We start from the raw sequence: 16,355 nt of genomic DNA, 5'->3' as shown, positions 1-16,355 counted from the left end.
TTCATCATCATCATCTCATTCTAAATATGTATGACTGTCTTCTATAGAACATAAAAGAAAATGTTTTGAAGAGCTATGGTAACCAAATATTGGATCCCATTGACTTCCATTATATGGGCACAAAACCACTGACACATTTCTCAAACTATCTTCTATGTTCCACAAAACAGAATCATATACAGGTTTTAAACAACATGAGGGTGAATAAAAATTAACAATTTTATTTTTTTGTCAAATATTCCTTTATAAATTATTTTTGTGTTTTAGATACAGATACTTCCGCACCAGATCGGCTGCTCAGGTAGCGTGCTGTATAGAACAGAATGCCCTCTGGTGAAAGAGTTTGGAACTGCAGCTGCAGATGAGTTTTGTGCCTTATGTTTACAACAGGAAATGACATCCAGGACGACTCATTCCCACTGAAGAAGGGATCACTTATAGACACAGCTGGAAATAATTAAAGTCCAATTTAAAACACACAAGTTGGATTTACTAAAAGCAACTCTGATGATAACACAATAAGAAGAGGTCAGATCATGGTCTAACCTTGCTGGCAGAAGTGACCTGCAGAGCCAAGGGGACAGTGGCACATGTACCCATCAGGAAGCGGCACGCAGGTGGAGCCGCGGGCACAGGAGGGAGGTGGGATGTGTTCCGCATCACAGAACGACACTTTCTCAGAGCAAAGAGCACCCTTCCATCCAAACGCACACTGACAGCTGGAGGAAAAAAGCAAATAAGACAGAAATAATTTTAAATGTGTTTCACTCAAAAATTTCAGGCAAAAATAGTAAATATGCAATCTTACTGAACAGAAGATCCAGAATCCACACAGTTTCCTCCATTCTGACATTTGACCAGACTACATGGAGTAACACCACACTGACCAACATTACGTCCTGACACTGGCCTGCCCTCTACCCCACCCGGGGCATGAAACTTCCCATCTCGTCTTGTCCGAAAGAGCAAATCGAAAATGCAGCCTTTCAAATCAACAGAGAGAGAGAGAGAGAGAGAGAGAGGGAGAGACAGAAAGATACATCACACATATTTTCTCAACATGTCTCATTTTGTGTTTAAGAGAACGATAAAAAATACAATACTTTTTTCTACTATGGTAGTAAATGGTGGCCCAGAAATCTCAGTTGCTAACATTATTCCAAATATCTTTCATTGTGTTCAACAGAACAAGAAAATGTTACAACATCTGGTCAACATTTAAAATAATTCAATTCAACTACTTTGCAACTACTAAAAATTGAAAAGCAATATTTTAATAGATGTAAAGTATGTACAGATAGTAGAAACATAATTAGAAAGACGTATTTATGACAAAAACAAGCAAAACAGAATATATGGTACTATTGCAATTTTTTGCAATATGATGTACGAAACATTTGTAAGTGGACATTGTATAACTGGACTGTTGATCTGTTCAATTCGTAGGGCTGCGTATACATGTATAATAGTTGTACTAACTGTAAAAATAATGTATACAATGCATCACTTTCTACGTAGACAAATGACTGACCTGATGACAAATACATCAAATTAACAGTAAATTGAAATGCCATGAAAAGCAAATTTAATGGTACTTGAAAATTTGAGCATTCAAAATTTTTCTTCACCTTTAAGAAGTATTTGTAAACTTTAAATGTGCTAAAACTAAAAAAATGCATTGTGATTTATAGTCAATGGGCCTTCAGTACATAAACCAGACTAATCCATTGTATTCCTCTCTTTCCTTCTTGATTCACAGCTGAAAAACAGTGCGTTCATAAGACATTTAAAATTCTAATATTAACCTAAAAACAGCTGTTTTATTAAAGTTGTATGATGGATGGCTGCACGCATATCAAGGTTAGTATGTTCTCACCAGAACACAAGCAGAATTGCAAATCACACATCCTGTTCTCTTCACACTTCGCTAGACAGAAGATGCAAGTAACAAAGATCGATTTCATCACGAGCTGACAATATGAATCAAGACATCAAAAAAGACAATAATAAAAACACGACTTGCGCTTCACCTTGAAAGCTCTTCTGGAATCGACTGCCTGCAGGCAACAGCTCAGGTGTGTATTCTTTATATCCCCCCACATAGAGCTCGCTGAAGGTGTTCAAACCTGTCAGGGGTCCGGGAGATGCACCAGTCCTCTTCTTCTGCCCACCCACCTGCTCAGAAGTGAACGGCCTAATGTGACATCAGCTAAGAACATCATGATGCTTTGAACTTCTGTCCCATCAATTTAATCATTTCGTTTCAACATGACAGATGAACATCAAATCATTTTTTCAACTAAATAACAATGTCAAGTGCCAGCAAATAACGCACCTTCAGCCATCCGTTTTTGAGATCTCTTCCGAAGTGCACAGTGTGAATGATGCTCCTCAGATTCAAGCGTTCGCTGATAATGGATGCCACACCTGAACCGAGATTATATTTATGAATAATCCTGCCGTTCCTCACCCCCAGCGTGAAAAAGTCATCTCCGCTCACGCCTTTGTCAAAACAACAAAACAGAATCCAATTAGCGTACAGTTATAATTGAGCACCCACCTTGCTTCTGATTGGTTCACATGCTGGTGAAGCCGACACCTGATTGGTCCCCATCTGTGAAGGCCACCCCCTAATCCTAATCCCCAAAACAGAAATCATAATCTGATATCTATAAAGCACACCATTTTTTTTGGAACTGACCGATCTAATGCTCTATCCGTCCAATAATCAGGTGAACGGTGGCATTCTCTTCCTCTCTGAACCCTTCTTTTTGATTTCGTTCCCCAGCGCTCTGCGCAGCTCCCTTGACAACCGCTTCATTATTCACAGCGCTGTCCCTTTCTCTCATTCCCTCAATGAATCACCCTAAACTGTAATCCCGAGAGACACTCTATGAAGTGAGGAAGATTCATGCCCTCTTACGCTTTTATTCGGCTGCCTGTCTTTTGATTAAACATGTTCGCGGCGGTAACGTGTCAGTTAGCAAGAGCCCAAACTGACCTTAAAATAAATTGTCGCCTGTTGTCATAGCCGAGGAAACTTTAGACAGATGATTTGTGATTTGTTGATTTTGTTATGGACGAGGATTTGTTAATATTGAATTTGAACAATACTGAACAGTTTCTACGGCTTGATTGTTAACAAAGAAAATCTGAAAATAGACAAATGCATTGTAAAAGTTAGCGTATTAGTTATGTCTCAGTTAAACATTTCCAGGTGTAAAAGATCGTAATGCTCATGTCTTTCTGAATCCTTGTATTTCCATTGCTGGTTATATGTACTTATTTGACATAAATCGATATTATTAGTCACCCTTTATGTTTGTCACTGGGTTTTGGAAATATCAAACCAATAAAATGTATTAAAAAGAGTTTGTCAACTTTGACATCACAGTATTAAATCATCAAAAGAACATTGCTTTTTCTCATTTCTCATTTAAAAAAAAACTGTGAAATTGACATCTGTGGATTCAGAAGAACAGCGATGAAACATTATACATGCATTTTTATTTAAAACTGCTTTTCAAAAGATCTTTTTATACCCCTCACCGAGTTTACATCCTCGGTATAATCTATTAAAAGCATCAATAAAATGAAAACTCTGTCATCATAAAGCCTACTCATCTTCAGATCCTTTGAACCCCTATGAGTCACTTCCATCAAACAACAGAGGAGAAAAGAGAAAGTGTAAATGTCAAACACTTCATTTTTTGAGGGGAACTGTCACTTTAAGGAGGATCCGACACAGCTTTTTCTCTCATACCAGCTAATAATATTAATCATCTTTCCCTGTTGAGTACGGCGACAATTTGTCTGTGCTTTTGGATTCTGGATGTTTACAGGAGCTCCTCCATTAACATCTCCTTGTTGAGCGATATCATTTCCCAGCCTCACCTTCTCCATCACGACCTCTCGCACCCCACGGCTGGTGCTGGGAAATTGTTTACAGGCGTACCGCTATGAACCCAGACAGTCATTCTATTCCAAGTGCTATAGGATGCACTGCAGTCAAAGAGTACAAAGAGAGACGGCGCGACAACCAGAAGAGCGTAAGAAAATATTCCCGTTTTGACTCACCTTGTCCTTTTTGCCCGGCAAACAGAATGAGGTTGTTTCTCCAAGCCGAGGCATTATTGGCGAAGGTGAGCTTTAGCTGGAATTCATAAAACTGGCTCATATTGGGAACAGGAGGATAAGCCATGTAGGACGAGTATCCAAATTCATCAAGTCCAGTAAACCTGGGCCGAGTAATGTTGACAGCTGAAAAGAAATTTGGTAAACAAATACAAATAAATAGAAAATGGATGTACAATACAAAACAAGTTTGTTGTAAGCTATTGCTTAAAGTTCAGGTCTGAAAGGTGCAGGTTCAAATCTAGGTACAGTATGGTTATGCTTAAACAGTGTATTTAAATCCAATGAAGCTGTGTTTAGTGCACTAACTAAGACAAAAATGTGCAAAACACAAAATAATGTTCTTTTACTATAAAGTGAAATTATCAGCAGCTGTCTAAAATAGGGCCATAAGATTCAGATTCATATATTTTTATTGGCACAATATAAAAAATTAAACAGCGTCTTAAAATACACAAATTTACATATTTAAATTACAAAAAATAAGTGCTAATAAGAAAATTAATAAACTATAGAATCTTATAGTCTCATCATGTATTATTGGAGTTTTAGCAGGAAGTCATAAAAATCGCTCTTTTTGGGAATATGCGTATAAGGCACATAAAAAGCAGTGCAAAACATCAAATCATGTAAATGTGATAAGAGGGAAATTTATAAGCAGTTGTCTGAGATGGGGCCACAAGATGGTGATATTGCATCATACAATCCATTTTCTGAATCCTATGGCATTTTTTCATGTTGGGAAAATGCTGCTGATAACAGTTACTGTTCTCATTTTGTGCCATCACAATTTAACTCTCCAAATGAAAAATGAGATATTTTCAAAAACCTACCCACAAGCTTTAAACAAAACTATGCAGAAACCAAAAAAATCCCTAAACTTCAATTCTTACTCTGTATGCCATTCAACCATCACCACATTTTCTCACCCACCATTAAAAATGTGCTATCCAAAGATTTTTCTCCACCCCTCATTTTGTCTTTATGAACTGTGCAGTCTGCAGAGCCTCTCAGTGGATTTCTGTGGAACAGCACTGAAGTTCTTTCTGCTTCTCCTCTTGAATTATTGATGTCTTTTATTACCTTGTCACGGTTTATTTGGACAGTACCTAATGAAGGATTCGATTGTATGGCTGAATGTATATTTTGAACTTTCAATATGACATAATATCCTATGTGAAATACGTTTTTGTTGGAATGAAAAATACGTCCTGGATAGAGTTTTACAAAACTATTTTAAAAGCATCAGATGTTCTGAGTACTCTTTGGGACTATTCACAATAGTCAAATCTTATTTACAAAGATATATACAAGCTATAGATAAAGAGGCGTTTTATTGCCAAAGCACAGAAACAAAAGAGCCAAATTTTACATGTTTAAAAGCATAAATGATAACATAAATACTAATTAAAACATCTATAAAATATACAGAATCTCAAATAAAAATTGATTTGTGCCATCAAACTACATAAAAAAACTATGACTGCTTTCAGACAGGTTTCCTGTATAAATAATGCCACAGAACCACAGTGTTCACTTTTTTTGGCAAAATCAACCTATGATGACTGACTTATAGCTGTACCGCGTATGGGCGAAAACACATACGCGCTTTTATATTCCAAGTGAAAGCACCGCAGTGCACAGGGTGTTTTTTCCTGCGTCAGGTTGTCTGTATGATACTGCTTCTGTTGCTTGAGGTGTCTGAAGAAGCAAACACAACCTCCAACTCACTGGCAGTTTATACAGGTGACACATCATCCATTTATTTCCATTCGTTCCAGTCCAAACCTGTTTGTTTACGAGGTTCTTGTGAAATTCAATAGTGCTCTTTCAGTTGCGATTGCTGGACCTGGAGATATTTAGCTTTCTTGATTTCCATCTCTTACCTCACACAAACAGGGAAAAGAAACAAATAAATAAATAAACCCACGAAAATATGCATGCGTGCGAGCAGCTCCTCACCAAATCTATTTGATCCTGAATGCTTCCCATAAGCATCATAGATGATTCTTTAATCTCCTCATGTAAAATCACACATACAGGAAAATAAGTCACATAATGTTTGCGTGTTTAAAAAAAAACATTATTCCAGATACCTTGTGATATTTTAGGAATCTTTTTTAGTTTAGGATGATGTAAACAGAGGGAGTCTGAACTCTCAATTCCATCTGCTTGAGTACCTAAGATGTCGCATTTTAGCACTTCCGGTTCCATCGCCTTAAAGTCTACGGGTTTTTTATTTGTTTTTGGTAAATCGCCTGAATAAGCTCGGTGGTTAACAAAACATCTAAATATTTTCACATTTTAATCCGACATGAAACACGTCAGTTATAACCCCCTCATGTTTTTTAAGCTTTATTGCGCCTTAAAAATGGCAGTTGCTAACAAGTTGCTAGAAGCGACTTTCCTTTGGGACGTCATTATGCATATAAATCAAAAAAATTATGCAACATGGGCATAAACCTCTAAAAACATGGACGAGGATTCATTCACAGAGTAATACCTTAACAGGGAACACAATTTTAATAAAGTTTAGAAAAGTTGTGGGAGGCTTGGTGGTGATGTTGATATTGAGCGGCTGTAGTGTTGTCTGTTTATAGCCTCATGTTTGCTTTTTACTCCTTGTTATTGTATTTAGGCTTCAAAAGTCACAAATGTTGTGTTCATTTGTAAAGAGGATCTTTATAGACAAAATGTATAAACATCATCAAACTTTCTCAATCACAGATCTTAATCTTAAATTTCACTAACTTCTGGGTTGGCCTACAAAAATACGTCATCCCTGCACCTTTCCATATATATTGTCTGTCTGTATTCTTAAAGGGATAGTTCGCCCCAAAATTAAACTCCTGTCATACTCCTCCTCAAGTTGTTCCAATTTCTATGTTCTGTTGAACACAACAATAAATATTTGGAAAAATGCTTACGCTTCTGGGACACCATTGACTACCATAGTAGGAAAAATTTAAATGGTATAGCCAATGGTACCCCAGAATTGTTTGCTTTCCTACATTTTAAAAAACATTTCATTTTGTGTCTGAAAAAAAGAAACAAAAATTTATCCTACTATGGTAGTCAATGAATAACCTGTGATTATGTTTCAAACAAAGATGAGGCAAAAGTTACATATTGCACCTTTAAAGTAGCCGGTGTTTCTCAGAAATCACAAGAATCCAAATAAATCTCGACTTATTTGAAGAAGTCCAGCAAATCCAAAGTTGAGTGACTTCCCAGAGGCAAGGAGGTCTTGGCCAGTAATCAATACTGACTGATGTTATCTGCTGTTATCAGGCTTTAAATTTAAATGTCGGTCCCACTCGGTGTGACAGTGGGAGATTAGAACACTCTATTTGGCATCAGGCTCTCTGCTGTCTGGTGTAGGGACGTCTGGAAGCATCGCCTGGCATGCCGTGCCAAGCCTCCTTAAACCACACCACCCAATTAGATTAGAGCAAAATAGAGGCAGTTCCTTTCCCTCTAAGCGCAGTTAAGATGAAGAGCTATCTGTGTAAGCAGATATTTCAGATAAGCTGACTTAACACCGCAAAAGTAAAGCAAGGAAGAAACGTGCATTACGCGCGGTACCTCCTCAAAGCTCTGATATTTAAAACACCACCACAAACTGGTGAGCACATTCTGTAACTACGTTATTTTGTAAAGAATTATTCACAGATAGCGGTTTCTAACTGAAAGTACTTGGTGTGCTCATCTACCTGAAAATACCTCTAAAGGTCAGTGCTTGTGGTAGAACCAAGCTAGCCATCTGCAGAACTGGCTGTTCTTCTCAAAACATTCACAAGCAAGCCTTCAAGCTCGGTTTCTGTTTAGCGAGTTTGTAGAGCAGTTAGCTGCTTTAATTGGAAGAAATTTCCTCAGCTTGCATCAGGCATCGGTTAAACAAAACTCCTGGGAAAACATCTCAATCTATCACCTGTGGGTCTAACCTCAAAGATGGAGGTGCGAGAACAGGAGACGAGGGAAACAAACGTCAGATGTAATAATATCAAACGAGAGCCCCCTGGCCACATCGGCTTGTATGTTCTTACATCACATTTCCACGGTTACAAATCGGCATCTAGTCACGAAACTCTGACGGGAGACCTACCCTCATCGCAGAGGAGACCCTGCCTTCCGTAGGGGCACAGGCATGCCGCCTCGAGCAGTGTCTGAGGGACGCAGGTGGCGCCGCGCGTGCACGGGTTTCGCTCGCAGGCGGTGAACTGGCACAGCTTGCCGGAGTAGAGGGAGGGACACACACAGAACCAGTTCTCCGTGTCGCTACACACAGGGAACCAAAATAAGAAAAAGAGAGATCGTTAAGTCACCGATGATATGTCCCCGTAGAGCATCATTAACTTCAGTGGAGCTTGCATAGAAGGCAAAGATTGGGAAGGAAAATGAGGGGCTGGGGCGAGAACGTCAAAACAGCAGAAGAGAATACAAATGAGAAAGCAGAACTTCACAGATTACCAGCTTTAAAGGGATAATTCACCCCCAAATGAGAACTCTCTCATTATTTATCTCATGTAATTCCAAACATGTATAATTTTCTTTCTACTGCAGAACACAAAAGAAAATATTTTGAAGCATGTTGGTTGCCAAACAACAATCTATGATTGTATGGACACAAAACCACAAGACATTTCTCAAAATATCTTCTTTTTGTTTTACAGAAGAAAGAATCATATACAGGATTTGAAGGACATGAGGATGAGTTAATTATTTTTGGGTGAATTATCCCTTGAATAAAACCGTTTAAAGGTTTTAATCGTATTTGTTAGCAATTGATTTATTTAACTCTTTAAATATAAGACAAGTAACATGAAATACTCAATTGCTTATTACATAAACAGTAATATAATAGTAAAAAGTAATAAGTGTTAATAGACGTAATCTCATTATATAACACGCTATCCCAACACGATTTCACCGTGTACGACAAATCAAACATCACAGGCTCATTCAAATAAGAGCAGACCTCTGCTTGAAGGCCATTCCCAAATCCGGTTACATTCTGCTGATGTTGATCTAGCCGCACCGCAACCGAATGATTAGAACCGTTAAAGCTAATGCCTGACTGTCGAGGTGCAATTTCACAAACAGGGCTTTTATAATTCCAGCCTTTATCCCTGAGCGAGGGGCAGAGGGTGGGCCAGCATGATAAGCAATATTCAGACAAGAACTTCATAAGCTGCTGGAAGATGTTTTTCAATGGTGCAATATCAAACACAGGAAGCGTTGGAGAAGTTTCAAATCTATAAATTAATAATGTGTTTGGAGCCCCAGCAAAGTGGTAAAAATGAAATATTTACATTGTGTCGCTGGGATTTAGAACCCGTGCGTGTGACTGAAACACACACAAATACACCCATGTGACGCTCTGAGATATTCTCACAACATACGGAAAAGTGTCGAATGAGAAATGTCTGTGCAAGGAATTTACAAATCAACATTTACATTTATGTATTTGGGCAGACGGCGCATTCAGGCTCAAATCCTGGGGAATCAAACCTGTGAGCTCCAGGAATGAATTTATAGTTTCATATAAAATCACTGCGTATCAATACACAAAAAAAACCCCGTTACCTTCCAACTCTGTAAAAAAATAATCAAACGTTCATTCGGTTTGCGCTCAGACGGTTTGTCACTGCTTTTCCGGATAGCGGGAGAGCAGCAAGCCGAGAGATTATTGCCCCGCATGATGTAGAACATGCAAACACATCTGTTTTTGTGACTGATTGCCCTTCGCCATGCGTGCAAGCTCAGATTGACGCGGGAAACAATCAGAAGACGCTCTCAGGTGTCTGCTGCTGCATATGGTGAGCTGTACACAACACACAGGTGTATGATCACAGGAATTGTGTTTACCATACTGGAAAAAAAAACTTGACATTGCAATGACATATTGAGAATTTTGCACTAGCAAATTACTGTGTTTGTTAGATTTGAGGTCATATATATGCTTGTAGTGTACTTCTACTCTAAAGGCCCATTCACTCCAATAATAGATGTATATGAAGAGTTTGGTTCCAAAAATGAGATAACACATTTTTATAAAAATAATGAGAACGTTTCCTAAAAGTTATATTGGGGAAATTTCAACGTTATGATCGTGACATAAAAATGTTCAGAGAATGAATTTGTTTTTATTTTACTGAACCCTTGTTGATAGAGTCCAAACATCAAAAAATGTCAGTCTATTAAAAAGATATTTATTTAAAAAAAGGGATGTTATGGATGTGACAAAAATGGACACGTTTTTTGGGAGAAGATAAACTTTGTAGGATTTCTGTAAAATAAAATGCACAATCCTGAAGCAATAATAATAAATGCAAATAGAAACAATATTTTTACTTGACATTTTTAGTTTACAGTATTATTAGTAGTTCCCAGAATGAAACTAAATGGATAATTTTACATGAACACTTTCCTATAAATAGTAAATTCTGAAAAACTAATTGAAAATAAAGGTGAAATATTCTCTGCATATACAGTATAATTATGTAGAATTAATATACTTGTGTATATATATATATATAAAAGAAAATTCTGTTTTATATGCTCTGTTTAGAAAAACTGCATTCATCCAATCATTTTGCATGTAAATTGCAAATAAATAAAAGTTCATACCTGGCTTAGCTTCAGAAAATTACTGTTAATATGGTTCAATGAGGTCAGCCTCCATTCACTTACATTAAGATGCTTTTTAAAAATTAACCTAGAGTATAACGTAAGACAGCAAAGAGACCAAAGCCTGTATGTCTGTCTGAGGTGAATCAGCGGTCACCACTGCGAACTAAAGACCTTCACAAAACAGATTACAAAAACTTTTCTTACTAATCCACGTGATGGTCTGAAGGTCTGGTGACATAAGTCTGCAGTAAATTGGGTCAAACGCGCTCCTGACGCACACCTCTCCCAGCAGATATAATGAGCTGCCATCACTGGCCGTTTCTGCTGCGAGGAAAGCGAGCTTCTGGAGGCAAACGTGTATGAATAATTTAACAAGGAAAGCGTTTGGCATGTCTATTTAAATAAGCGCACAGCCAGCCAAAGTAAGAATACAAAAAGAGAGCCATTTCTCTGAATGCTATTTCCCTGCACAGGACAAGTTTCAGAAAACAAGAAGCTTGTCTGAAAGCAGCATCCATGCTGGATCCACAAGGATTCCAGTTTGCTCTTTGTGTAACCACAACAGCATAAATATAAATAGAGTCCCTATAGAGTCCATTCTTATGGCGATTTTGTGCTTACAAAGCTGCAACTCGAGCTCACATAAACATTTAATAACATTCTTTGCCTGCTGCAATTGTACTTGCATCACGATGTCTTGCATGTCATCAATAGATTATCATGCAATGCAAGTGATGCAATACAAACATTTTAACGTTGCACACTAAAGATGCCCTCTCTACTTCAAAGATCCCAGCTGTAAACGTGACACAAGGTTACGGCTCACAGAAAACCCCAAAATGGAGAGGCAGGTCCTCCAAACATGCTGTATTGCCTGTTTAGTCGGCCAAGCACTCAATTATACACTTGGGCAGGCGTGACACACTCGGTAAAAGAGTTTAGTGCTCGGCTCGACAGCGAGGTGAATGATGTCGCTATACGCGAACGAAATGAACGGCTGATGTACAGCTGTTCTCTCCGGCCCTCCACACGCTCGGGCCGTTACCCGACGGAGGTGGGCCGAATCTGTCTGCAAGTCACAGGATTACAGCCATTATAGCCATGAATCACTGACAGAACGAAACGCTAGGACGGGGGCCTTAACGCGGCAAACCAGGTACTCCAATAACCACATCATGTCCAAATTTGCAGCTATATACCGTTTCGGAAAGTTTAAATGTGCCGGGGAGGAAACGGATGAGGGGAGGCGAGGTAAAACATCGCTTCTGGAGCTGAAAATGGAGAGACGGCTCTGAGGAGGGAATATGTTTAAGAACCATCTGTTGAGAAATAGCGGGCATGCTAACGTCAGCTGCTTGCTGGAAGAAAACATTGCATTTGCTCACCTCAGCTAACTGGTGTTAGCATCAAGACATCATCCAGGGCTTTTAGCGTAATATGAGTATGGCTAGTTTTATTATTTTGAAGAAAATGCTTCTGTTGTATAAATGGGATGTTATTTCGTTCTTGAAGCGGATGCTAAGTACACTAAACATGATGTAGGAGAAAATAAACGTCCCTTTCAGACTGGAAATATGGAATAAATACATTACGTGAAAAGAAAGGCATGAGATGAAAGAGAACAACAGTCTAAAAATGCTACAAAGAGAGGGTTAAATAAAGGACAGTCATGGTTACAGACCAGTTAAAGAAACAATTTACCCAAAAATGTAATTTCTGTCATTTATTCAACCTCATGGTCAACATACATTACTTTCTTATACACTGTTCTTTCCTTAAAGGGGGCATGCAATGGTGTTTCATGCATTCTGACTTATTTACAATGTTACGTGCTGTCTCCTCATGCTTGACAGAGTCAACTTGTCAAAAAAGCGAGTTGGACGCATGTACAGAAGTACTAGGTTCATGCTCGATACACTCCCTCAGCATTCGTATAGGTTTCGGAAAAGTTTTTTTCGTACATGAAAATCCCGTTTCCTAACAACTTTTGTAAGTCATTGTAGGCCTGCAGCTAGTTCGCTAAAAGATGCCGGACATGATGCCGGTCTCATCCAACCCGGTCTGATCAATTGCGTATAAATAACACGCTGTTGCATTATCGTGTAATACCTAAGCCAAAGTTTGATTTTGCGTGCATATGATACACCAATGTTTGCGTGCACCAGTTATTTATATGCAATTCATGAGAGTGGCCTGACTAGCTGTACAGTATCTGTCGTTGATAAATGGGATCGAAATAAAGACTCTGAAGGGTACGATACTATTCTGTAAGGACTCAAGATAAACATGAGATATGGAGAGAACTGAGTTAATGCCACTTTAAACAACGAGAAAGATCCACTTTCACACGAGTCTGGAACAATGAAGGCGAGTAAAATGGCAGAACTTGTATTTTTGGTTGAACTATCCAATTAACACAAAAGCAGAGCCTGGACTTTTTCATTCCCTCTCAATGGCTCATCACATAAAGGTCAGAAACAGGGCTGATGTACCAAGTTGAGCCCTGTGATATTTTTTCTAAAATTCTATTTTCACATATAATGAGTTCATGAGCCTTGACTGGAGCACAAGAAAATGTAAAACGGTCATTGCAGAGGTGGGTTTAGAACCCAATTTAATGACTAACCAGAGTGTACATGCCTGTATGTATGAAGTGAGATATGCACTAGAACAGAGAATTCTTTAGATTTGTACATGTTCAACATTTAGAATTCAATAGAATTACTGTTGCTGCATTTAATTTAACAGATTCACCAGAAGCCACAGAGCCTCTGACACCAAGATATTAAACCCATTTATTTGAATTAAATAGCAGATATATTTAGGGATGGCTTTTATGCAGTCAAATCTGGCAACAAGCCCTAACTTGCAGAAGATTTGTGCCCCTACCTTGACTTTCGCTTAAAATTGAGACACACTAAGAATTGTTCTGGAATTGGATTGAGCCTTGAATTGCTTTAGAGGCCTAAAGATTCCCACCCCTAATCAAAACATGTTTTTAACACACAAAAAAGTAAACAACACAAAATGCTGCTTGTGGTTTAACAAAAAAACAAAACGCATTCACAAACTCTTATCCCTGCAATCAAGCTCCTGATTACTGCTATTTAAAACTCAAGTGAGCATCTCCACAGCATCTGCAAATCATTGCCAATGTTTACAAACTCTGAGCTCTGTCAAAGCACGAAAATTTGTCGAAAATTGTACACATGCCAAATATTGAAACGCAAGAGATGATCGTGCAAGAAAGTGATTGATAGATGTACAGTGGTGAAATCTTCAGTTTAAAGTCAAACTCTCAAAGATTAAATTTGATTCATCTTTTTTTTGTGTGCAAGAATAACACCACCCATCACCACCCAATGCAATAAAAAAAATGAAAGTTTAAATATATAAAAAAATATTGAAATACTGTATAATTTATTTTTATAATAAAATAAAAAAATGCATCAATTATAAAAGAAGCAAAAATTTGTCTGTACTTGTATGTAATGAATTCAAAACAACTCTTTTCTAAACAAAATTTTCGAAAATCTGTTTTTTATAATAGAACCATGTTTTTATTGTGTTTTATTGTGTTGGCTGTATTTTTTGAGTTATCATTACTTCCAATCCAATTGCGGTTTAATTTATAATGAATTACAAGAATAAAACAAGAATTAAAAACATGATTTGTGTAAATGAACTCTTCAATTGTAGTATATAAAAACTTATTTCTTATCAAACTTAAATCAATATTGTAAAAATTATTAAGCTAAAATAATTAGCCAAATATTGTAAATATTTGTTTTACTGTTATGTATTCTAACTTAAATTTTACTTCTTGTTATCGCAAAGATTTTACTATTATTAATAGTAAAAACAAGGTAAGAATGAGATATGACAATAACATTTTTGAATGAAATACATTTGGAACAGCAGTATTTGAAATAAAAATGTGTCAAACCCATACATTTGTCCATCTATCCATCTTCTACACTGACTATGCTATAAAGGGTCACAGGGAGAGCTGAAGCCTATCCCATCATAGGCCATAGTCAAAGAAACACCCTAAAGCAGTAGTAGCAGTAGTAGTTCCCAGGCAAAGCACATCCTGATAAAAGGTAAAGCCTGAATGCACTTTTGAGTCCTTTTGGATAAAAGCGTTCGCCGAATGCATTTATGTGAAATGGAGACCTCTGCCAACATACTGAGAACATGAAACTCCACATAGACACAAATCAGTGACCTTGCTATAAGGGGACAGGGTCACCCTCTGAGCTGCTGTCCTCCCCCAGGAGATCTGATTTAATTAAAAAAGCTCATATCTAATTAAAATGTTTATTTTCACCAAGTGTCACATCAGAATAATTTACAGATCATACAGTAGTATTGAAACTAGTGAATGCAAAACTGGAGGACATAACAAAACCGTACCTGACACAGGTTCCTCCATTGCGGCAGGGTTGGTGCTGACAGACTGTCGAGTCACAGTTCTGAATATTTTGGCCTCTGATTGCTTCACCAACAACATACAGCTCCCTGGAGCCAATCTGTAGTTCACGGATGCATCCAATGAAGCCGGAGACATTGGCACCGCTGTGGTGGAGCTCTGACAGAGATGGAACTCCACCCAGAAACATGGAGCCAAACACCACCTAAGCATATGTTAGCACAAAAGATGCTTATATTGATTTGAAGTTAATCATACTACATATCACTGCTTTTTCGCATGTCTCTGTAAAGAATAAAAAGCCTTTTTCAATGCAAAGATGTGTCATTGGGTTTTACTCAAAAGCCAGTAGTTCTCAAGACAAGCATGGGGGATTAGGGGTCCGCATCCAAGTTTTATTCATGGCCGTACAATACTGTTGAAATGACTAGATAACTGATCTCAGATCTGGTCTACCTGTGGACATATGAGAGTGGGTTCTACCCCAGAAAACAATTTAGAGAGTAAAAACTTTGCCACTTTGCCAGCAGCTTCAGTGGCGTAGAGAGTAAGGTGATTAACAAGTAGTTCTGACGCTATATGAATGCAAGATCAGAATCAGATCATACAGGCATTTATTTTCAACAAAATTACGAACATATTTGAAAAATGGCAGATGTTTAATAATAAAGTGTATGGTGAGGTTTGTGGTAGTAGAGAGATCTTTATTGTCCCAAATAGTTGGAATCTGTTTAATAATTGTAATAAATATAGTAATTTAAACTCAATTATTATTGTTTTTTTACCACGGGCTGTTAAATTCTTCAATCTGATTTTTCGACGAACGTTCTAGGGGTATGCATTAACTTTCAAGTGAATGCACACCTATGAAGGTGTTCACTCCCATTGGGGTCTGCCGGTACGACTGACACACCAACACTTAAATAACGCACAGAGTAAACAACCGATGTCCGGTAATATGCAACTCGGTATCTAACGGAGGGATTGGTCCGGTAAAAAAGTTCTTGCATATGGGCCCAGTGTCCCGAAATCTCGTCCTACCCATCAGATTATCCAACCAGGCATGCGTGCCGCACATCAATGTTACATCATTTTTTACGCTATAAAATCATACCTGTTTATTTTATACTGCTACGGGAATCTGATAGTATATTTT

The 16,355-nt window shown here is 37.9% G+C and overlaps 1 protein-coding gene across 1 annotated transcript in view; it reads right to left on the bottom strand.

Moving 5' to 3' along the window:
- eys (eyes shut homolog) overlaps positions 1–16,355 on the bottom strand; it is a 172,723-nt gene that overhangs the window by 1,984 nt on the left and 154,384 nt on the right. Inside the window, exons 38-45 of the mRNA XM_056760459.1 lie at positions 15,184–15,404; positions 8,240–8,412; positions 4,078–4,260; positions 2,336–2,502; positions 2,031–2,175; positions 809–983; positions 547–719; positions 286–447 (exon numbers count right to left, since the gene is read on the bottom strand). Of these exons, the coding sequence (XP_056616437.1) occupies positions 286–447; positions 547–719; positions 809–983; positions 2,031–2,175; positions 2,336–2,502; positions 4,078–4,260; positions 8,240–8,412; positions 15,184–15,404 (1,399 nt within the window). The remainder of the gene's footprint in view (positions 1–285; positions 448–546; positions 720–808; positions 984–2,030; positions 2,176–2,335; positions 2,503–4,077; positions 4,261–8,239; positions 8,413–15,183; positions 15,405–16,355) is intronic.

The sequence above is a fragment of the Triplophysa dalaica genome, chromosome 11 (assembly GCF_015846415.1).
Source record: "Triplophysa dalaica isolate WHDGS20190420 chromosome 11, ASM1584641v1, whole genome shotgun sequence".
In the NCBI taxonomy this organism is placed as follows: Eukaryota; Metazoa; Chordata; class Actinopteri; order Cypriniformes; family Nemacheilidae; genus Triplophysa; species Triplophysa dalaica.
This window is presented reverse-complemented; position numbering and strand designations above follow the sequence as displayed.